The sequence below is a fragment of the Bolinopsis microptera genome, chromosome 8 (genome assembly GCF_026151205.1).
Source record: "Bolinopsis microptera isolate Bmic1 chromosome 8, MBARI_Bmic_1.0, whole genome shotgun sequence".
Taxonomy (NCBI): Eukaryota; Metazoa; Ctenophora; class Tentaculata; order Lobata; family Bolinopsidae; genus Bolinopsis; species Bolinopsis microptera.
Genome location: NC_087079.1, coordinates 9,534,064 through 9,558,299, shown reverse-complemented (window position 1 = coordinate 9,558,299; position 24,236 = coordinate 9,534,064). Strand labels below are relative to the sequence as shown.

The window sequence follows — 24,236 nt, the reverse complement described above, 5'->3', positions numbered from 1 at the left end:
CCCCTGGCCTCCCCCCTCGGCTGATTACGTAATATGTGAACGACTCCAAATTACTACATACAGGATACTAAGTAAGAATGAAACCTTTCAATTGGCAGCGGTGGATCTACGAAAACAGTTGAGAGTGAAACATAAGTTAATGTAAGTTGTATTCAAATATAACAATCAATATGAAACAAATTAGATAAATAAATAAATAATTAAAATACTAATATCAGCACATTTTACTTTGATGGTTTCCAAAAACTAACATTATTATTAAGCAGTTGTAGCACTATCGCGATGAATTATTTTATATTTTTAAAACTAAACAGAGCAACTTCAATCCAGGGGTTCAGGGTCACATATAACCTAATCATTAATTTATTTTTACATGTGGAAAATTAAAATAACGCAAATCAAACGGTTAGATAAAATAGCGAAAGCAAAATATGCTTGGTGATTGTGTATTGGTTGACAATAACTATCTACCGAATTTCTTCGTACTGACACTAAAATTAGCAAGAATTCGTAGCTCAACTTTTATTGAAAATTATCATAATAATCAATCAAAGGCTATAAGTATAATCGGCTTTCCAGTTCACTTTAAGTTTGACTTTAAGCTGAGTCACCCACTAGAGATAGTAGAGATCACTAGTAGTAGTAGAAATGCTCTGAACGCTGTTCCTATCAATCGTTTCAAGATGCCAGATTTGTGGCGTAGATCTTCACGTTAGGTAGTGACTAAAACATTTGAAATCTATAATTTAAATTTTCGCATAGAATCAGATACTGGATACGGCAGAATATTAAATATACGCAAAAACACAAGCGATCGAAATGTGAAATTAAAAGGTCCGCTGCATATTAACACTTGAATTGTTGATAATCCTTAACCATTATAGTTACTTTGAACGTACCTTGACAGATCGAATATTCTCGAATTTTTCAGCAAAGCCTCCCATCATCTTTAGCGTGTTTTCAGTCACATTGCACACGCCCTCTGAAATGGAATTATCTGTCATAAATCGATGGAAATCAACCAAAACATGAAATATAACTGGGTATGCAACAAGAAAACCAGCCACATTCCAAAAGGGATTTGATGCTGCAAAGAACCTACCAACTGCTTCAGATCTGAGTTTTTCTGCGTTCTGATAGGTTTCACCGTACAACTGGAAACTTCGGAATTTAGCACCCACCAGGCCAACAGCGCTAGGGCCTGAAAACACGTTTTTTTATTAAAGATGATTTATCGTGACTGTAATAGTCACTTTACGTAGTATAATAATATAACAAAAAATTTGAGAATATGAGTATGACTTAGAAATGTCGACACGTTATTCAGCTATTAATATTTCCATTAGAATCTGTCTTTACTGAGTCTATTCAGAAACAATCAGAAATTTGAATGAAAGAAACATCAAATCATGAGATTCAATAACACTACGCGAATCCACCAGTGTTATACTAGTGTACTTCATGTACTTGTAACTTAGCATAGTACAAATTGAATTCGGATCAGTGCAGGTTTAACTATAATTATTATATGTTATTGGCATTCGGTTAAATCAGAATGTGCAACATTTTATTTTATACAAATAATACAAAGCATACGTTATAATACTCGATTAGATATTTTAACGGCACTGTATCATCGAGTGAGACTAAATGCGATTGGACCCATTAGAACAATCCGTAACAGGGTACTATGAATATAAATTTCCGTTAAGTGTTAACTCCAGTAGTCCAGTTCTCTGCAGTAGCCACAAACCTGAATCTATACCAGCTCGGATGTTAAGTTTAAAGAAAGGTAACTCCAGCAACTCAATGAAGCTTTGTACTCCTTTACAGAGTTTCAGCAGATCAGTGGCCTGAGACTTGGCACTTTGCTCGGAACCGTTTGCAAGGATAACGAAAAAGTTAGCTGATGTCACCACCTAAAACAAAAGTGAATTAAATTACTAACCGAAAATAACTATAAATAATTGGATAAAACAATTGTGCGAACCCTTATCACACCCTTCAATTAATACAATTTATCCTTCGATTTATTCTTATTTATACACTGTACTTTAACTTTTAAATCATGAATCATGTCGTTAGATATTGGAAACTTTACGCTGATATGCGCGCGCAATAAACTTAAAGTTAAAGAATAAAGATAGCATATTAGCATACAATGTAAGTAAAAATCAAAACATAATAATTCCTGTGATGTCATCCAAAACCAACATCACAAAAATAGAAATCAATAACGTACACAGAAGAGATCTGGATAGTCGAGAGATAATCCAAGGACAGTTTCTTGGATCTGTTCGATGGAATTCCATATATTCTCACGGTCACCTTCAATAGCTTTTAGCATCTCAGCATTGCAAGTGCCTGAATAATTTAAATTCGTAACCTTAAGTTTAACTATGAGAGAAAGGGAAACGATTGACAATAGAATTAGAATCAGCTTTACAGCTAAACGATAGAATCAGCTTTATTTCAGAATTAAATTTGCAATAAAATAATTAGACATTTCAATAGTTGGCATGTCAGATGATCATCTTGACTGATAGTAATTTACTGCACTAGCTTGTTTTACAGATTTAAGCCTAATTAGGTATTTTAGTATACCTATTAGGTATTTAGTATACTAAAATTACCTGTAATTTCTAGACTAAGAACGGAAGTAGATTTCAGTAGGTGGGGCTCGGTTGCTTGTCCTACCATTAACTGGTTCAAAACGTGTCTGTAATTTCGGAGATAGTATCATCATTTATCAAGTGTGATCTCATTGTCAAAACAATTGCTATGGATAAAAATAAAATCATAGATCTCGTTTAAAGTGTTGATAAAAATTACATACGGCGGTAATAACTGGCGCTGCATCTCGCTGAAAACGCCCTTTTTCGTTTGTATTTCAGAGTCAAACGATTTTATTTCCTTTTCTTTTTCCGAAACCATCTCTTTGAACTGCAGCAAAATGCACTGTCCCAATGTCATCCTGGAAAAAACCAGTTATAGTAATGATATATTCGTGATATCCCATGGTGTTGTGCTTATATTGCAAACGTCTAATAAATAACTCCAATCACAATGTATTATAATTTGACTCGATTCAATTATTCACTATACCTTAAAAATGTAAAAATGTACGTTCATTCGAAAAAATTGAACAACTTTCTTGTTTGATTTGGTCCCCCCCCCCCCCCCCCCCCCCCCCCCCCAAATATTTCAGGAATTAACAAAAAGAGTTTAACTACTCACGAGCCGTCTTCAATTTTAGGAACACAAGACATTCTCAAATGCTCAAAAGTAGGCCGATCATTAGGATTCTCAGTCCAACATTCCCGAGCCATGTTCATCACGTATATCTCTCTGTCATTATTTTTAATTCCACTGAAAGCTGGCCTGAAGGTCTTCGTTTTTGCCCCCTTCACCATATGCACGATCTCTGAACGGTTAATTTATTAATTAATTAATTATTTGGTTTTACTTGATTTGTATCAAGGTAAGGTTATGAATGCGAGATTTGATGGCTAAAATAATTGATAAATTTGATCAAAAGGATATAATGCATGTAATGGTCATGGCTGCGACCACCTTGGCTCCTTTATGCCTGACCAACTTGTCTTATCAACAAGTGACAAGATGGATTTGAAATGAAGACTTGCTGTAAATTCACAAACCATCAGCTCCGATGCCATTGTCGTCATGAGAATTGAATGGGCCAGAACAATCAATGATCTCGTGACACACAATTCCAAAGCTGTAGACGTCCCCTTCTCTTGTTCCTGTTAAGATATGAGCAGTTTATAAAACGAAAAATTAACCGTAACTTACTAAATTTTGATAGTTTTTACCTAATTTTTCCGGCTCTATAAACTAATTCAGCATACAATGCAGAGCAAGCTGATATTAAAGTACAACAGGGACAACATGTAGAATGTAGGTGCGGTAATATTTTGCAATAAGTCGTGCAAAACCCCGATTTACCACGGATGCTTCCTTTCCCTCAAACTCCACGGTAAATCGGGATTTTACTGTATTAATGCTTTACATACAAGTTACAACAAAGTCTTCATGTTATGTATCCTGGGTTTGAACAGGATATTACCCGCTTAAGATATTTCCATCGCGTTACATAATACTCAATAAATGTAATAGATTTGTAGTGTTGTAATTAATTTGAACGTAAGAATTTACCTTTTAACTCATTCAATTTCTCTTCATCTCTGAGAATTTCAGGTGCAGTCCACACAGATCTGATTTGTCTACTGATGTACTCTAGGTTGCCCACTTTCTGCTTGTCATTGGTCCTGTAGGATAAATCAAATGTCACTATTGTTTTAGATTGAGTTGTAACGTTTGTGCACTATTTAAGAAACCTTTTAACCCTATGTCACGACGTGGTATGAACCGTTACTCTACCTCATCAGAGATCCGAAGTCAGCTATCTTTGCGGTAAAAGAGCCGGTGATGAGAATGTTCGTGGACTTGAGGTACCCATGAGAAAGCATTTCGGTGAAGTTATGTAAGTAGTCCATTCCGTTGATAATGTCCACCACGAAACTCAATCTGAAGTTCAGGTCCAGCTTTGAGCTCGAATCTTCTAACACATCCTGTGATGATGAGAGTTGAGATTGGTAATAAGGGGTCGTTCACATATTACGTAATCACTTTTTGGCCAATTTTTAATTCCCCCTCTCCCCTCCAAATTCATTTTTACACATAGCTATTGTGTCAAAATTACACTAGCGTAATCATTTGGAACCCCCCCCCCCCCCCCTCTTCCCTCGAATGATTCGGTAATATGTGAATTGTGAACGACCCCTAATAGCATCAGATTAATGAAGGAATAATACACCGCCGCGGAATAATAGACTAGTTATACATTACTTTATCATATTTCATTGAACTAAGGTGAAGTATTGCCATTTGCCATATCCCAGTTCAATTTGTAACGGAGTTTTATATTAACAGGAAACGATGTAACAGAGTCGATATATTTTAATGTTGCCATGGGGTGGCAAGTCCCCATACATCGTGGTCCGGTATTTTTATTGCGTCCTAATATATGTATGATAATAGTAATATGATATAGTAATACGCACGGTTCTTTCATTTTCTACACTCATCGTTTGTAAGGTTTAGACTAAGCAGTATTCTTTGTAGTGACGGAGCCAACGAAGACTGCTTAGTATTTAGATTTTGTTGTTCATATTTATCTAGCGACTTTCTTTCTTGACTTGAATTATTGATATTTTTATTATATATTTTTGACTTGAGCGGGAAACAAGAACCATGTTTGATTTCATTGCAAGTGAAGAGGTGACTTGTCGTACTGAAAAGGTATAATATTCTACACATTCATAATTCATTAATCAAATTATTTAACCGCGATGCAACTCATTTTATAAACGAGAGTAATGAGTATTTTATCTGGTTATTTTATCTAGTTAAATTATAAATCGAACTCCCACCATGATCATTGATCAGATTAATATTACAATTTTCAGTGATAGGGTCGGTTAATGTCGGGTTTGTGGTAGATGGACTTGATAGAAGTTACAGCAACGAGAGTATCAATGGTACTACTACTAGCAACCCAAACCATCACTATCTAGTTTCAACGTTCTTTGTTGGCGGATGATGAAACTTGATAGTGGCAATGACGTGGCATATGAACTAGCGACAATCATGAAGATAACAACAATCTTAGCAACCAAACCATCACTATCTGATGAAAATTTCCTTGTTGGTGAACGATAAACCTTGAAGAAACAATACCCAAATATGAATTCAATGATGTGGCATATGAACTAGCGAAAATTATGACGATATTAAAATTATTATTCATTGCATTCATATTTTTAACAAAAATGTGTTTCATTTATTGCTGATTAATAACTAAAGCGCATATACGAAGTCTTACTCCGCTCTTTACATGATGGATGTAGTAAAGTAGTAAGTGTCCTAACGCACACAATTTAAACATGATAACAGAGATTCGTTAATTAACAGATAACAATTATTGCCCGTGAGAGATTTATCAATCGATGGTCAAATAGCTTAGCCTGGATCAATTATCACAATGTGCTTTCTATCAAGTACACGAAATCATCCACATTTTCTATGGCTTCTCCCGATCGGCTTTGAAGGTCGCTAGATCGATCCCATATTCAGTGTCATAACCTTAGTCATAACCTTGGTCTTGCCTTCGTTTGTGTGTAGCCCTACGCTCGCTGCTGCCGATTCTACACGGAGCAGAGACTCGTTTGCCTTGTCCATGTCTTCATATAATATATTAATGCTATGTCGACCGCAAAGTGATGATCTTTGGCCCCTCTGGCTTCTCTTCCGGGCAAGGGAGGTGACGAATACGCAATGATCCATGAATTCTCAGTTTTTCAATATAGATTTAGTTCAAATCTACCCTTTTGGTTCTTCATCTCCTTGGGATCTGATATAACAATCTTCCAAGCAGAACTTCTCGCCATACCAATGGGTATTTTTTGTGAAACTTAATTTCGAGATAGCAGTTGACCAACAAACTAGGACCACTGACCGAACTTTTGAGGGGGTCCCAACCACCTAACGGTGACCGCGGTGCAGCCACGCCCATGTGGATACTAAGGCGAAAATACCCCAAAAAAAGAACAAAATCGCCTGTATCTTCGTTCGAGATATTCACGGAATTGATTTCATTAATTTTGAAATAACTCAATCAGTTTTCAGGACTATACGTCCACAAGAACAGAACCCCCCTACAGCAAACAAGACTGGATATCATATCCACGTCCACCCTCAATAAAGAAGAAGAGAAGAACACCCAACGCAACACTCAGGAGTCAGGATCACCTTTCTCTTCGGCCCGTGGAGGGGCCCCGGTTTGTCCCTCCTTAATACTATTTATATTATTCTATATTATTGTTAATATTGTTTCCATATTGATATTTTCTATACACAGTCGGTTCAGTTTGTTTTGGTCCGGGCCTTGCTTACTGGCCCTGCCATGGCTCTCTAGCTTGGGCAGGTGTGACTTATATATTATATATATATACCCTTTTGGTGCAAGATTGTTTAATATCAGTGCAGGATATTATTTTAGATACTGCATGATGAACACAGCGTAGGTTAACTAATGGTTCTCGGCTCCCATAAGGGGCCATCTACTTAGGACGTCCACCAAAATCGCAGATTTCCAGACCCCCCTCCCCCTGTCCGGATGTTGGATGTGTCCGAATTTTGAAAACCACCCGACCCCCCTCCCCCGGACGTCCGGATTTCCAGCTACTTTTAAGAGTACAAATAAAACCAACTCAAATTCATTGTTAATAAAATGTGTAGTTACTTACAAAATTTTCGGATTTTCAGAAACCAACCCCTCCCCCTGTCCGGATTTTTCCGAAATTCCAAAACCACCCCCCTACTTTGCCGGACGTCCTAAGTAGATGGCCCCTAACCATTTAACCAATTGTTAAGCGCGGGAAATTAAAAACGTTTCTGTCAAGGTCAATGCCACAAGATGCGCTTGCGATGCTAAAATTAATATTGCGCGCTCCAACCACGATATTTCAGAGCGCATGAATTTCGATTACAATTTGCAAGAACACCTTTTCCATGAATTATATTAAAAAGTATGTTATCACCCACTTGAAGGGGATGGTTATTAATTATAAATTACTTAAATGATTAGCTATTCTAAATTGAATAATTATATTACCAACCGAAAGGGATCCTTTGGAACAGTATTCAGTGAAGACTACAGCATTGTTTAGTTGTGAATTCCAGACGAGGCCCCCAAACTGGACCACGTTACCGTGGATCATTTCATCGTACATCTGAATTATTGGCGTGTTTTAAATTGTATGTGTATTTTATACTAAATCAATATTTTCAACGGGTCATAACTTTACTTCTGTGTACCAAAATTACAAAAAAATTGGCAAATTTAAACTAACGCAAGCTTTCAAAAGCAATCATAACATGGACTCTGGGTAAATTTCCGAGATGTTCTGACTACTCGAGAGGTAATCTTTACACCTTTTTACTTCAGTTTTTTTCACAATTTCGCATGACGCATATTTATGAACATTCACTGGATAGTGGATACCTGCCAATTTGACAGGACTGCGAATTCAGTGGTCCAGAGTTCAATCATCAATCACAAATGAACATACCTTTTTCATTTCGATTTTGAAATCTCTGGTTGGATCTTTGATCATTCCATTCGCGAATTCTTCCAGCGGTTTCAAAGCCCATCTTATGTTTTTCATTACAGCTATGTCAGCGAATACTTGTTGCTTTCCTCCTCCACCTTCTGAACTGGATTCTATCCCAAGTGATGTCTGGAAGAAATTAGCTGATAATTAATTAAAACATACCAACATACGGTAATTAGTGATCAGTTTTATGTTACTGTACGATTTGATAAGAACTTTTTTTAAATTCACGGTATCCGTTTCTACAAACCATTGTAATCATTGTTCCAAGTGTTGCATTCATCCCCCCTCCACCTGTTGTTTGTCCTCCAATGGTTGTGCCCCCACCAAAGGTGGTGCCCCCTCCAAAGGTGTTGCCCCCTCCAAAAGTGGTGCCACCCCCAGCAGTAGTGCCACCCACAGCAGTAGTGCCCATCATTGATGATCTTATTCCCTGTCCAGGTGCCTCTGGAAATATCTTAGTTCAGGGTGCAATTCTATTCTTAAATCTAGTTATAACAAAGTATACGGAATGAAACACACAAAACATATTATTGTCAAGGAATCTGTATTGTATATTATATCCGATTAAACGAACTCTACACACTACAACACATAATATTATTGATAAAGATCCAATTCAAGTTAAACCCAAGTTAATATTTGAGGGGCCAGCCGCATTTTGCGCATCATACTAATTTGAAATTTCGGATCTTGATTTTATGAAGGAGCAGATTTGTTGCAATCTGTTTTAAGTTGCTTGCTACGTAGTTGCTATGCATTTATGTAGATCAACTGTTTGCAAAGACGTAGAATGTGAGCCCCACCTACAGACTTTAGACGGGGAGACTTTCTCAACAAGTACCACACTAACAGGAGACAATGCCCACCCTGACGTCCGTGCCAGGGGATTCTATCGTCCGGGACAGAACTCCTATTTCGACATAAAGTTTCTCAATCCCAATTCTGAGTCTTATCTCTCATCATCAACAGAAAAAATATACGAGAGAGCTGAAACTCAGAAGCGGATGTTATACAACGAGAGAATATTGAATGTCGAACATGGGAGTTTCTGTCCACTGGTGTACTCTGTCACGGGTGGTAGCGGGCCAGAAGCGAGAACATTTTTTAGATTATTGTGTGAGAAAATATCTTATAAGACTCAACAAAATCATTCAGATGTTGTCAATTTTTTAAGATGTAAATTATCATTTATTATCAGGAAGCTGGTTCTCCTGTGTATAAGAGGAACCAGATCTTCTGTCAATTCAGTTGACAAAAGTTGTGAAAGCGACTTTGAGTTCGCATGCTTTGTATCAAAGCTTAGCTAATTATGAGTCCTTATTATTATCTAACTTTTAAAACAATCTCGAAATAGTAAAGAAACATCTTAAGAGACTGATATAGATAAGTGCCCAAAAAAACATAACAGTTCTCTGAAAAATAAGGGTTAATTATGAGGTAAATAATTTTCTCCACAAAACTCTGTTAGAGGCAGTAGCCCTAAGATCATAAAGATCATTAATATCATGTAATGGTAGGTTTCTTTTATTCAAATCATTTATAATAAACTTTAAAAGATTACTTTGGTGTCGACCAACACGTCCTTTTATGGTAAATAACGCATTAACAGCAAATTGAAGAGCTCTCTGAGCTGGTGATGAGCAGTCACTGCGAAGGACATGTCCAAGCATTTTCCAGCGAGCATATGTCACTCGCTCTGACAACGGTGTTACACCACAGCGTTCATAGAGTGCTTTATTACTGATAATAATGGGATAAGTCATCTTCAATATTTGACGCAGGTGTCTTCTATGACATGCATCAAGTTTGTCAAATAGGTTCTGAGGGGTAGCCCAGCTATTGCAGTTATAGAGCATAACAGATGTAACGTATGCTTCGTATATCTTAATCTTGGTCTTCAGATTAATCTTAGATCCTTGCATCCAAACTTTCTTGTATTTTTCGAATGCAACATTTCCAAGGATTATACGATGCTGTATGTCTTCTTTACTACATAGCTTAGAGCCTAGGGACACACACTTCCTCCAAGGTTCTCTATTTCTTAGAGGTTCTCCTTTTTCGTCCTTCTCACTAGTTCCAGCCAGATAACACTTTACAAACTCGGTTTTAGATTCATTTACAAGCAAATTCCATTCTGAGAGAATTTCCTTGCAAATTGGAAGGAGCTGGTGTAACGAATCCTCATCTTCATCAGCAAAGTCCACATCATCAGCATATTCCCATTCTAGAGGAAGGGAGCTTTCAGATATGGGGGGATTTGGGCGTAGATGTATAACAACAACTCTAAGGTGGTAGAGTGCTCCAGCTAGGTACATGGTAAACAGCGAGCCGGACAAACAGTCACCTTGAAAGGCTCCTATTGTGGCTTCGAACTCTCCCGATGTCGTCTTTTTGATCTTAATTCTGAGCTTGGTGTTAGCGAGCAGATATCTAACTAGTCTTATGTCATCTTCTGAGCATCCTGCATCTTCGAGTAGCCTGAGGATAGTTGACCGACGCGATGTATTGTGTCGAAGGCTGATGACATGTCTATCCCCATTTTACTAAACTCCCAATGTTTCTCCTTGACAACAGAAATAAGAACCCTTTGTGTCCAGACTAGGAACCGACCGGAAATCCGGCTGAATCCGGTTCCGGCCGGATATCCGGTTTCAAAATCCGGTTCCGGTTCCGGCTCCGGCTGCAAAAAAATTTGCCGGATTTTTGCCGGATTTCAGTTTTTTTAACCGAAAAAAAAATCAAAAAAATATTTTCGGCTAATAATGAACAGGGTAGCCTGAATCGTGGAAAAAAAGTTGTTTTCAGAAAAACTTTAAAAAATTTTGACTTAGAAGTTTTTCGGTCCGAGTCGTTCTCGAGACGTACCTCCTGTATTGAGAGCTCCCGCTTCCGAGCTCGTATTGCAAAGGGGAGGCCTGCCTTTCGAGATCACATTACCAGGGGAAACCTCGAGTCCAGAATTGTGTATCGAGGGGTAGGTGGGGACTTCGAAAAACCGAAAAAATATTTTCGGCTAATAATGAACAGGGTAGCCTGAATCGTGGAAAAAAGTGGTTTTCAGAAAAACTTCAAAAAATTTTAACTTAAAAGTTTTCGGTCCGAGTCGTTCTCGAGACGTACCTCCTGTATTGAGAGCTCCCGCTTCCGAACTCGTATTGCAAAGGGGAGGCCTGCCTTCCGTGATCACATTACCAGGGGAAACCTTGAGTCCAGAATACAGAATAGTGTATCGAGGGGTAGGTGCGGACTTAGAAAAAACCGGAAAATATTTTGGACCACCTCCCTGGGCTAGCCCCCGGCTATAATCGCAAAATTGGCAGTATTTAATCTTCTGATTATGAAATACGAAATATGAGGGTCACGTGTTCAGGGTCTGGGTAGCTACTTAATTAGCTCATTACTGTAATCATGTGACTCAGCTCTAGACGCCAGACGGTGATTAGTACTGTACTAGACAGTGCCTGCTTACGAACAACCTTATTAAACACCTCTGGTTGTAAGTCACGTGACCCAATGATACTCAGACTTGCATGAAAAAAAGGGAATTCGCACAAACGCGCTCAATCAGGGGTCTGGCAGCATATGCCAATTAGATATCATTTCTGATTATTACTCGTCTAGTGTCGTGACTCGTGTCTACTCGTGTTACATTGTGTCTGCTACGTACTGCTTGTTTAAGCAATGTCTAGTAGTAGATAGGAAGATTTGTAAAAAAAACTATATCTGTTCGGACGTTGAAGCCGCCCTAAGTCGAGTCGAGTAGTAGTAAATCTAAAACATCGTCCGTCTGGTTGTTCTACTCAGAAGAAAATGGGATCCCTTATGCAAGGTGCAAGAAGTGCTCGATGAAGATTAGGCGTGGAAAGGAAGGAAATTTTCCGGCAAAAACCGGCAAAATCCGGCTGCCTTTTATTTCACTCTGAAACCACCGGTTCCGGTCCGGCAAAATCCGGCTTGCCGGATTTGAGATCCAAATCCGGCTGAATCCGGTCCGGCAGCCAAAACCCCAATCCGGTCGGTTCCTAGTCCAGACAATATTAGAGCAGCTGTGTCCTGATTTATAGGCATTCTGCCATGGCCCAGTGTAGTCTGCTATCTGTTGTTGAATACGCTGGAGTGTTATCATGGAAAGGATTTTCCTAGTTCCATTGAGAAGGCACAAGGGACGCAGACTCTTAACTGGTCCTTTTGGTTTTCCAGGCTTCTGTAGGGGGGGTAAGATATCCCTCAGTGAACGATTGAACGTGCTCTTGTTTTTCAAAGGACTCATTGATAAGTGATGCAAACTTCATGTAGAAAGAAGGAGGTGCATACTTAAGGAATTCGTTAGGGAGGTTGTCAGGACCAACGGCTTTACCGTTCTTTAGTTTCTTAGCTGCTGTCTCAACTTCAAGTGCAGTTATAGGCGTATCTAATGGCTTAGCAGCTCCAACAAAAGGTTCTAGTGGGGGTTCTGGGCCTGTGTAATGTTCCATGAACCAGTTCTTGACTATGTCTGCCTTATCTTCGTCATTGAGAGCAAGTTCTTCTGTTTCTGGTAGGAATACTGAAATAGGAGGAGTGTCCTTTGTGCTTGAAATTGCTCTGGTTGCTTCGAACATTCTTCTGGTATCATCAGTGGAGTTGATCGTCTCAGCTAGAAGGTCGGCATGAGCGGTTTCAAGTGTAATAAGGCGCTTTGCAATGTCATTCTTGAGTCTGTTGATTTCCTTACGCAGGATAGTTCTGTCACGCATTTTGTTGTCGTTTAAATGTTGTAGTAATTGGTGTCTCTTTTCTGACATAGAGACGACTTGTGGGTCTGATGTTCTGTGACGTTTGGCTGTGTTTCTTTTCATACCCACTGTTTCAGATGCAGCAATTTTAACCGCCTCGAAAAGGTTGTTAAAACTTTCAGTGACTGACTGGGCAGATGTATCAGTTTCAATCTTCTGAGCAGCATTTTGTTGAAAAGAACTTTGAACATCTTTGCTACAAACCAATGAGTTGGTGTTATACTGCTTGACTTTGTGTTTGGCAGTACTGTAAAGTTTGTAACGTTTACTGAGGTCAAAAGTTGCTTTTACAATTTTGTGATCAGATTTAAGTTTTGCACCAGCGTAAGACCTAGCGTCAACAAGCAGAGGGGTACTTCTAGATCTACATAAAACATAATCAATTTGAGAAAACCAGGGTACAGACTTTTTGGATCTACGGTCTTTAATCCATCCTGTAAAAGTGTTGGTGTGTCTGCTCGCATGTGAAAATGCAGTGTTGGCTGCATAGAGTCCATTAGTGATCATGAAAGCTAGCAACCTTTCGCCATTTTCGTTACGCCGACCAATACCATGTCTTCCCATGTTAGTTTGAAGACCACTTTCAAAATCTGATTTAGTCCGTTTCCCTAGCCTAGCATTAAAATCACCCATGATGAAAAGTTCATGTCTGGCAGGAATTCTGATAGCTTCCTGGAGCTCACAGTAAAACTCATCAGCAATGCGTGGGTTTTGTATAGATTTGACATTAGTTGGACTGTAGCAATTTATAATACGGGCTTTCAGTGATGGTTTCCCATGACACTTTGATGGTAGAGAAAGGTCCATGTATGCTACTCTGTCACTGATTTGATGGTACGAGACAACATTTGATACAAATTTACTGTTGATAATAAAACCGAGTCCGCCATGCCAAGACAACTTCTGGTTAAACAAAAGAAGCCTGTGGTTGCCGGGTATAACAGTGTCTGAGTGTTTAGACACCTTAGTTTCTTGGAGGGCTATAACATCCAAGTTGTATCTGTTGCAATCATTTGCAGCTAGATGCTGCGAGTGTTCCTGACTAATGCCTCTAACATTCCATGTGGCGAATTGGAGAGATGCCACCGTGAAAAAACCGAACAAAACAAAGCTGAAGAGAAGAACTGTAGGCTTCTTGGAAGCGTCAGACGTTCTGGTCGTAATAGTTACTCCCATGCGTGCCCGTCACAGCAACACACCATCCTAAAAATTGATTTGAGTCCTATGGACTCAATTAATTGTTGATTCAAATCTGGTCGATATACATTGTTGTAAATTATATTGTTATATATTATTCTATTTGTTTTCCAAAAAAATTTATGTAGATCCCCCATTTTAGGTTGTGGTAGCAAAAGTGGAAGAAACACAAAATGTAATACATAAACTACAAGTTACAAGAAAATTTAAAAAGTTATTCTTATTTGTTAAATTTTGAGCGGCAAAATCTGGCTGAGCATTCCTGACTTTTGTTATAGTCCTAACTCACTGAAAACTATGTCGACATCATCAGGATTAAGCTTCCAATGCATGGCATTACAATCCCTTTGGAATTGCCGGCGTTTTCTTCCAAAGTATATGACATCAGCAAGAGGGATACAGATCAACACTAAAACAACCACTAACACCGGGAAAAAGGACTTGAAGAAATTCTCCTCTGAAAAGTAGTTGAATGATTATTGGTTATAATTGATTATAATTGAATAATGATTATTTTTATAAAAGTTCCATTATAACAAGTGCAATGTGCATAAATTGAAACGTGTTAACTTAATAGCACACTCACATGTGATTCAATTCTATGCACAATTACAAAAACTAGGTTTATTGGACCAGTGCCAGCAATTTGTGTAACATTTGTTTTCTTACATGTTCATTTTTAGAGATAATATGAGGATTAACCTGGTGATGTCACATGATAACCTTTAAAAATTTAACATAAACAAAAACTTACTGGCACATTTGAGAGAATTATAGCTACATTTAGGTTCCTTAACATCTGCATAGTCATGATAGCTGCTATTAAAGTACCGCAGAAACTTAAAATCATCGTATCTGAACATTGTACAATTAAATGATAAGCGTTTTCGTTATTGATAAAGAAAAATTCAGAAAGAAATGTGTTCAGGTCATATATAATATGGTTAAATTTTATAGGAAGGCAAATCATATTATAGAAGCTATGATAGCTTCATAATCTACGAGGTCAAATGACTGGAATATTCCAGAATCCAGATAAATGAACTGATTAACTTTCGATGTATGCATTATATATCTTGTCTGATCTATAAAATTAATTAATCTGTACATAGATACGCTAATATGATTAAAATGTGGTTGCTCAGTACTCACATCGGTACTCCGAGTGTTATAGGGTTTCCGTGCAGGTCGGTCTTGGAAATATTGGCGTTGGAGTCTGCGGTTCTCTCGTACATCAGATCGTCATTTTCGGCTGTTCTCCGATGCGGCATCATTCCGGCATACCTCTACGAATATTCCAAATTCTTCAAATCAATGGTATTAACAGTGAAAATTCCAATTCTGGACCAGTGCAGTTTGAGTCCACACAGCTCGAAATTATCTAAAGAGTCTTAACTCTTAAAATCACATAAACTTTTGCAATTTGCATGCGCTATTGATACGAGCAAAGCTCGCTGTATGTATCGGAGTAATTATTAAAAATAATCCAAAATATACTAGAGGATACGATGAAGTTACTCACATGCCATTTTCCATCGAGATACATTTTTATAGTCCACGGTACGGCACCAAACGGCCTGAAGAGCTATGTTAAATACTGATCCAGATTTTTTAATAATTTACCTGTTTTAACAAACAATGCCCAAGTTTGTTGTTTTCAGGTTAAAAATAAATCTGTTGCCGTTCCCGCGGGGCCAGGGGCTAACGTTACTGTACCTGTTGTCTTTGAAGGTGTAACGGTTAACATAATCGTGCCAAGGGCCATCGTTAACAAGGACCTTATATTTTGTTTTCCAATGTGTCTCGTTGTAACTCTCCACATTCGGGACATCATATCCAAACATTCCTGGTCAGTGGTAAAATTTTATCACAGAACACTGAACAGGGTACAGTAAAACCCCGATTTATCACGCCCCGATTTACCGCAAACCCGGATTTACCGCGGCCATCTCCTTTCCCCCGAATAAGGCTTAACATGCATTATGTAAAGAAACAGAATGCCGATTTACCGCGGATATTTCCCATCCCCAAACTCCGCGGTAAATCGGGGTTTTACTGATTCCACATCATCAAAATACGTTAACAATACCTCCGGGCTCCGAACTACAGATATTTTTTAAGTGCTTATAATATGCGAAAACTGAACCCCGACTCAATTCTCAATAGTTGATCGGTCGCTATAATCTCACCTGGCCATCCTATTCGTGTCATATCAGCAGCGGGTTGGCTGTTTGTATCAGAATGAGTAGATCCATCACCGAACAAGTTCATCAGGGTGTACTCTCCGGACTCCGAGACAAACAGCTCGGGGTTTGATCTGTTCAAAACAGCAGCGAACATTCCCCATATGACGGAGTCGTGTGCAAATGAAGCCAGAGCAGTTGCCTGTTTAATGTATTATTTTATTTTTAGTAAAAATCCAAGACGTTTTGACATTGTTACAACGAAAAACGAAATACGTTTTATAAATAAGTTAGTAAGTAAAAATTATGACATCACATGATCACAAATGTCTAAAGAGTATCATCACACTATATAAGTATATTGAGCGGCCAATCCACCGTAGTGTTTGCCAGGCGAATACTCAAAAAGTAAAGTTCAGAAATCTTTGACTACAAAGTCAAGGAGAATATACCCCGTGTACCTAGTGCAGTGATTAAACAGACAATTTTTCGGGGGGCGGGGTGGGGGTCATACACTTAGAACCGTACGTGACGTTGGGGGGTGGGTCATATTTTCTTCCAAAACACAGTTAGTACATGGTATATTTCCCAGAAAAACAGTTAGTACATGGTACTAAGAGGGGTGTCCAACCTCAAAAAACCCATTTTAACTCAAATTTCAATTTTGGGAATGGGTTTTTTGGGTTTTGAGAGTTTTTTTTGGGGTTTTTAAAAATTTATTTTCCTTTTTTTGTAACTTTTTATCTAATTCGACTACATTTAAAACAAAACTCCTACTAAATAGTGGGTATAATTTGCCCATTTCCCTATGTTTAATGAGCTGTTTAAAGCATTTTATGGGTATCTTATTTTATATACCAAGACACAGTTAGTACCGTGATTTCTCAAAAGTTAGTACCACAAAACCCGGGGGTGGGTGGGTCTTTTGACAAAATTCCAAAATTACACTTAGTCGACGTCACGTACAGAACTTAGTACCTGATCCCCCGCCCCCCCCCCCCCCCCCCCCCCCCCCGTATTCTTCTGTTGAATATAATAATGTAAATGATTCCTTATTTCGCGACTTACTCTATATCTCATACGCTTTAGTTTACCCATCGTGTAACCATCTTTATACTTAATTCTGTAGAACGCTAGCCAATCTCTCCTGAAAATCATACAATATCTGTGGCGATTTGTCATAGCCTTGGGAGGGGGTGCATCCATTTTTGCGATATAAATGGACAAATAAATAAACTTAGTGATATATGTATTTGAAGAACTACAGAACAGTGTATGATCACAAATAACATTTTTTGTTTTTAAGATTTGTCATCAAAAACATAAAAAAACATGTTAATCGTCTTCAGCTGTCGGAACCTTATTATGACTCGTGGTTTGCTAATATATTATATCATGGAATTGGAAAGTAAAATAAGGTACGTGAGATATTCAGAACAACATGGTTACGTTTTCTTACTCAAACGTATTCCATCTTTCCATATCTATTTCTTCCTCTCTGGTGGCATATTTTCTATTATCATTGTAGCTTTCTTCACCGATTTCTGGATCATATTCAGTTCTGGTGTTCAAAGAAAGAGGATCCAACTTCCATCGTAGTTTGTCAACTCCGTTACTTCCGTCGGTGGACATGTTAGTCGACTTTGACCATTTCCATGGTCCTCGGTTATGAGAATTGTGGCATATCGCGAAGCAACCCTGAAATTTATTAACTTTTCAATGCATCTGTTAATAAGTCAGTATTTGCCGAAGCGATTATACATGTAATATGTAATCTTTATCCATCAAATACACCAAATACATGGACGTGACCCAGCCGAAATTATTAGCCTCTGATCAACATTACACCTTTACACTAACCACTCAGGGTACGAATCTCAAGAAAATATCAATAATTGTGTGTACCTCAAGAACCAACCGCGCAGTAATTTCATCGTACTCCTTAAAGAAGGCATATCTGCTGAAGTGCTGAACTTTAAAGACTTTTCGGGCCTTTCTAGAGGGGTAAATCAAATCCGGGCACGGTGCACCTGTTTCTGGGATGAGGACGACACCATTTTTATTTGTACCTTTCGTCTTAAATTTCAAGCTTTGTCTCAACTCTCTCAACATGTAACGCATAAACATAGGTTTACCGATGACAACGTAAACTGAAAAGATTCATAAAATATTGCTTGATGAGGAGTATAAATTTAGTTTTTTAAATCACAAAAAATTTCCGTCCGGTTGTTTGGCCGTTGAGCAATTATTCCGGGACAAAGCAAAGCAATGACTGCACTTTAAATGACAATGCTGACCTCCAGGCCACACGGCAAGCATATCTAATAATTAATTCTAGATTATCAATGAATGATCATTGATCATCATTAATCAAGTTTATTAAGCATTAAAAATCATAGTTGTACAATTTACATACGACGTGCACTTCTGTATGTTTTCGATAAGTTTTCTACTGAAGTAACCAAATTTCTAAATCCTTTCAATACGTAAAGATCTGCTGCAGTGCTTTTCTTAACCGTGATATTCACAGGATCTGAAATGCGATTAATTACAAATTTTGAATTGATTTGATAACGATTGAGCGTGATTCAATTCAACATGCTCGAAACAGTTCATCCAAGGATTGAAATCAGCACTCTCCTTAGTTCCTTAGTCCCGGTCCTGGTCGACCTTGATCATGTCACTCATGACACTACTTGAACTAATTATAATTGTTGATACCTTTATTTCGTTTGACCAGTTCCACATTAAGATTATTTTTAATAGCTATAGCCCAACGTTCACTGTATCCAGTTTCAGTAATTATGGCCACGGCTCCAATGTCCCAGCCAGTCTTGATTATTATCTGAAGAATTATTCTTGTGATGTACAAGTTAAAAGATTCCCTTTCATTATATCATTGTTATCTTAGAAACAAGAATTAGTAAAATAAATGAAACCAAAATCCCTTCGATTACCCAAAACAATAAAAATAAATTACGTAAGCAAGCTGTTCAACGATCATCCAGTCTTCATGTCCAAGGACGAGGGTAGCATCCATAAAACCAGGCGAGAGTTTATCAGAGCTACTTTGTGGCCATATACCTGAGGGACATCAGAACTGTCAGCAATTGTAAAATATTAAAGATATTAAAAAGGTTGGAGATCACAACTCAGTGGATATATCGTGACGTTTTTCTAAAGAGGGCTTATCAATTTTGTATCTAATTAGTCTAAAAGAAATTCAAATCGACATTGCATAAGTTACATAATTATAACTATCAATGATTTTAAGTACCTTCGTTTACTTTCTCTGAAACTGCTGGCACTATATTTAGGACATTTAAGCTCTTTGCTATTATAGACGTATAGTAAGCATTCTCAGTTGATCCAATTATTCCAGCGAAATCGTCTCCAAATAGATTAGCGATATATTGGATTCTATCGTTCAGCTTTCCCAATGATGAGGATTTCCCACTTACACCACCAAATTTCTCGAGGAAGTCAACTTTCTGGTCAGACGTTAAACCGGTACCATCGGGCAAAATGAAATGTATATTCTCTCCTTTCTTAAGTAAAGGGATGCTTAACGATTTCGTATCGCTATTATCTCTAAACGAAAGAATGTGCCCTTCTGGAGGATTGTTTTTACAGTGAAGACCAGCAACTATAGCAGGGTCGTTGCTAGGTTCAAGGCCACTTGGAGAACAAAATCCGATGTCATAATTAGAATTTACAAAGCAGTTGGAACCAGACTCAGAGCCATTAATTCCTTTGCAATTTGCAACATACTCTGCGTTGGACTGATAGAAATCGTTTTTTACTAAACCGGCATGCACTCTGGGAGAACTTGACCATAACCGTAAACCCTTCTTAATCTTGTCTCTTGCAATATATATTGCTGGGACTAATCGGAGACCATGGTTGAAAGGTATTGATTCATCCTGCACAAAGAGATTAAAACGAGATCTTAGATCCCATCTGACATCAACATAGAAAATGAAGTTTCTTCCCACAGCTCCAGCTATGAGGGCAATCAAAGTCCATAGACCCAATTGCATGCCTGAAAATATTAAATGAATGGCACATAATTACTTTATCTTTAAAAGTTAGCAATTTAATCTAAACTGATTATTAACTGTTCCTTGGTAGTTGGTATACTCTAGATAAATTATAAAGAGGGGGGGGGGGGGGGGGGCGGGCGGGCGGGCGGGCTTGGGGCTTATTCATGTTAGGGCTTATTTCTCAGTCACTGAGTGCCTAATAAAAACAATTTTTTTCTGGTATGGCTGGCTTTCTATTATTACTCATTCGAGGAATATATCAAATCAAATAATGATGATGTATATTATATCAATTCAAATAATGATGATGTATATTTTTCCGACTGAATGATCGCAGTTTTTTAGGTGGTTTGAGGCCTGGGTTTGTGTTCCAGAGGTGGTAAATCGGGTGCTAGTAAAGCTCAGGTAACTGGCTCCTTTTGCCAACTTATTATTATTAAATCTAAAATAGCTAATAATTTAACTAATTATCAACAGGCCCCTTTAAGTGGGCAATAACATACGCTTTATAAATTACTAGCAGGAACCCGTATAATATTGCCCTAAATGGTGTCAAGACTCAAGAGACTAAAATAATTATTACCTATTTCATTCGCGTTTTTGACACCACTCGGGGGTCCAAATTTTGGGCTCTAAAATCACTATTTCCTCCTGATATGTAACTAAATTTGTTCATAAAGTTTGTAGGACAATTGTCATGGATGATTCTAAACATATAATTTGACAGATGGAGTTGTCGTCTAAGATGGAGTGGTAACCATTTCATGTCTCTATAAACATTAAGGCTGCTCTCTGTTTGTGGAACGTTGAGAGCTATTTTGGCTACCTTTTTGCACAGAGTGTCAAGTTCAGCAAGTTTTGTCTTGCCAGCTCTACAATAGATCGTGTCTAAATAATCGAATTGTGGCAACATGAGTGCATTGGCAAACATTTTCCTATATTTAATGGGTAGCAGTGCTTTACTTCTATACATGGCACCAATTCTCTTCATGACCTTCCTAATCATATAATCTACATGGCTTTTGAAGTTTAATTTACTATCTAGAATGAGGCCAAGATGAGGCTATCTAGATATCTGGTGCAGCGACATTTTATCCCATAACTTCAAAGGGAAACATTTTAGGGTGTTTTGTTGTTCATAACTAATATATAAATGTGCTAGTTGCGGTTATTTTGCGCCCTTCAAAAAGTCACTAGCACATTCCTATCAAAATTTTAGAAAAATCAGTAAATATGAAAAACGAAAAATGTGCCTAAATTTGTTGTTTAAATTTGAAGTCCAATAGACTAGATCTGAAGATAAATGAGTAAAAACATTTTTGAGGGCATCAAAAACTGCGCCAGAATTTAGAGAACAATGTCATGTCCAGCATCAAATGAATCCGATCTTCCCTGACTGACTTTTTGGTTAAAATAAGTCTGAAAAGGACAACTTCAGCTTCTTGACTTTTTTTTACTTTAAAAATTTATAACACACCAGCCTTTTTAGATACGATATCAAGATTTTACACACACCTTGAAATAGATTTGAATAAACAGCGAGCAAAATTTCAAGCCGATACCGCAAGAAATGATTAACTTATAGCCTCTGTTTTTCCGAAAATTCCACTCTAACCAGGAAATGCTCGATTACAAAAATGGGTATTCTCAAAATAATTTTTTTGATGTGGAATAGGTGCGCTAGATGGTCACTGAACTGCCTATGAGGTCATTTGGGTTGGACAGGTTTGGTGTATGCCCCCTTAAGTACTGACCTACGTGTACGTCTGAACGGGTATAATTTTAATATCTCACGAGGTCAGTATGCTAAATTATCTCACAAAATTTCATTTTCATTAACAATACTTTGAGTTTAAGTGCAGCACTGTGAGTTTTTCGGCGCAGTGCCGTAATTTATAAATTAAATTATATATAAAAAACAAATTCAAGTCTATTTCCGATTCTGTTACTTGTCTAATGTCTCTTTAGAACTGCTTCGATTTTTCATTGTGGGAGTTCCCACATTTGTTGGTAGAGAATGCTCAACACAACATACACGATGCTTGACTGCTTTATTGACCCGGGCAGGCACCGGGGGCAGACAACAGTGCGTTGGGACATAGTGTTGGTCTGCTTTAGGATGTGTTAGATCCCAGAGAAGTCAGAAGCTGCCATCCCTTCTACTGCTTTAGCTCAGCGGCAGTATGAGCCCTGGTTTCCTGCCACATTGGTACCTCTGAAAGTACAGAAGGGTGGTGGATTTCGGGGTCCAGGATCCTCCCTCTTTATTTTTAAGGTGGTATCATTTCCCTGAGATGTTTGCAGAGTCTTTATTTTATCATATTACACCCAAGTTGTGATCCAAGGTTGATAGCTAAGATTTCTTGTGAGACCGTTTAACTTTATTGGTTTCTAATCTACCTAGTTGGCTAAATCCTGGAGAGATTCATTTTGTCCCCAAAGAAATTCAACCCTCCTAATCAATACTTTTTGTGTGCTGCTTTTTGTTGATATATGAGAACTTCTTCTAGATAAGAATAGGAGTCAGCTCCATTCAGTTCTTGTTTCAGTTGAAGGTAATTACTAACTGGTGTCCTGAACTTCGAGACATAGTAGAAGCTGGTGTTCAAGAGAATCATCAAAGATTACTACAAAAACGACAGGTTTCACCACTGTTTTCGCCCATGATCTTCTGGATACCTGCAAAGAATGGTGAGCGGCCGTGAAAACAGTGGTGAGGACTTCGACGCGCCGGGCAAATTATCATTCTTACCTGGAAGGGGATATTTAAAACATATAAGTGATACGAAAAGATGTTTATTAGCAGGAGGTATGGAAGTCGGCATCTGTAGTTGCACTTTTTAAAAAGGGCTCTAAGTCTGACCCTCTTAACTATAGACCAGTTTCTCTTACTTGTATTCTTTGTAAAGTTTATGAACAGTTTGTTAGATCCCATGTGTTAGAATTTTTAGAAGACCGTATTTCAAAGGACCAACATGGGTTTGTTAAAGGAAAATCTTGTTTGTCAAATCTTTTGGAGACTTTCGACACTATACTTAATTTAATAGATGAAGGTGCTCCTGTGGACTTATTTTATTTTGATTTTAGTAAAGCTTTCGATTCTGTTCCCTAGCTTGATTAACAAGCTAAAGAGTCTAGGGATAACTGGTAAAGTTTTAGATGTAATTACAGATTTTATCTCAAATAAAACTATGAGAGTGTGTGTAGAAGGTGAAACTTCAGAGTGGAAGATTGTATGGTCAGGAGTTCCCCAGGGATCAGTCCTTGGACCATTACTATATGTGTTATTTATTAATGATTTACCAGATAACATTAAAAGTAGGCCCAGTGACATAAAGTGAGGAATCTAAGAATTTAATTCCTAGCCATATTAATTTCCATAGCCACGCCGACTAATTTTTGTCAACAAAATTATTAAATCAACTTTAAATAGTCGGTCTCGGTTGTTACACACTGTAACGCCGCGCACTGTACTTTAATTCTATATTTATCCGAGAAGATGTTCGATTCGAGCGCAAATGCCAGATTCCCAGCAGATTCCTTGCTCTAACCAGAGCCCTCTCGCTTGCAGTAGCGCGCGACCGCCGTAGGCGGCAAAAGAGGGCTCTATAGATGGCCACAAACTGGCACCACAAATCGTGGTGCCAGATTTCCTCCCATATTTCTGATGCCGCGCGCGACGTGTTAGTCATGTCTAGTTACTGCAACTGTTAGACTCGTGCATTGCATTTGCACATATATAATCAGTGCAATATTTTCTCGTTGGATAAGAGTTTTTGGAGGGAATTAATTTAATCTCTTTGTTCAATCATTTCATTTTACAACTGTTTCCTGTTTCTT

General features: G+C 38.0%; 3 protein-coding genes across 4 annotated transcripts in view; 1 reads left to right on the top strand and 2 right to left on the bottom strand.

Annotated features, from left to right (window-relative positions):
- The window catches only part of LOC134819606 (pleckstrin homology domain-containing family F member 2-like), a 37,832-nt gene extending 32,473 nt beyond the window's left edge, over window positions 1-5,359 (bottom strand). The window contains exon 1 of the mRNA XM_063829623.1: window positions 5,356-5,359. The gene's annotated coding sequence lies outside the window, so the exon portion shown is untranslated. The remainder of the gene's footprint in view (window positions 1-5,355) is intronic.
- Window positions 1-24,236, top strand: part of LOC134819580 (uncharacterized) — a 776,807-nt gene that overhangs the window by 180,336 nt on the left and 572,235 nt on the right. The gene's annotated exons all lie outside the window — the stretch shown is intronic.
- LOC134819573 (uncharacterized) lies at window positions 89-20,408 on the bottom strand. Its single transcript, XM_063829582.1, has 27 exons — window positions 19,631-20,408; window positions 19,334-19,437; window positions 19,075-19,198; window positions 18,770-18,886; window positions 18,259-18,503; window positions 17,813-18,051; window positions 17,422-17,500; window positions 16,360-16,555; window positions 15,887-16,016; window positions 15,693-15,747; window positions 15,323-15,456; window positions 14,925-15,025; window positions 14,460-14,627; window positions 8,446-8,642; window positions 8,154-8,321; window positions 7,701-7,814; window positions 4,402-4,592; window positions 4,177-4,289; window positions 3,660-3,764; window positions 3,238-3,424; window positions 2,837-2,974; window positions 2,634-2,719; window positions 2,243-2,364; window positions 1,754-1,919; window positions 1,103-1,201; window positions 900-982; window positions 89-723 (listed from the first exon to the last, which is right to left on the bottom strand). The coding sequence occupies exons 1-27, from the start codon at window positions 20,391-20,393 to the stop codon at window positions 679-681; spliced, it is 4,269 nt and encodes a 1,422-aa protein (XP_063685652.1). The 5' UTR covers window positions 20,394-20,408; the 3' UTR covers window positions 89-678.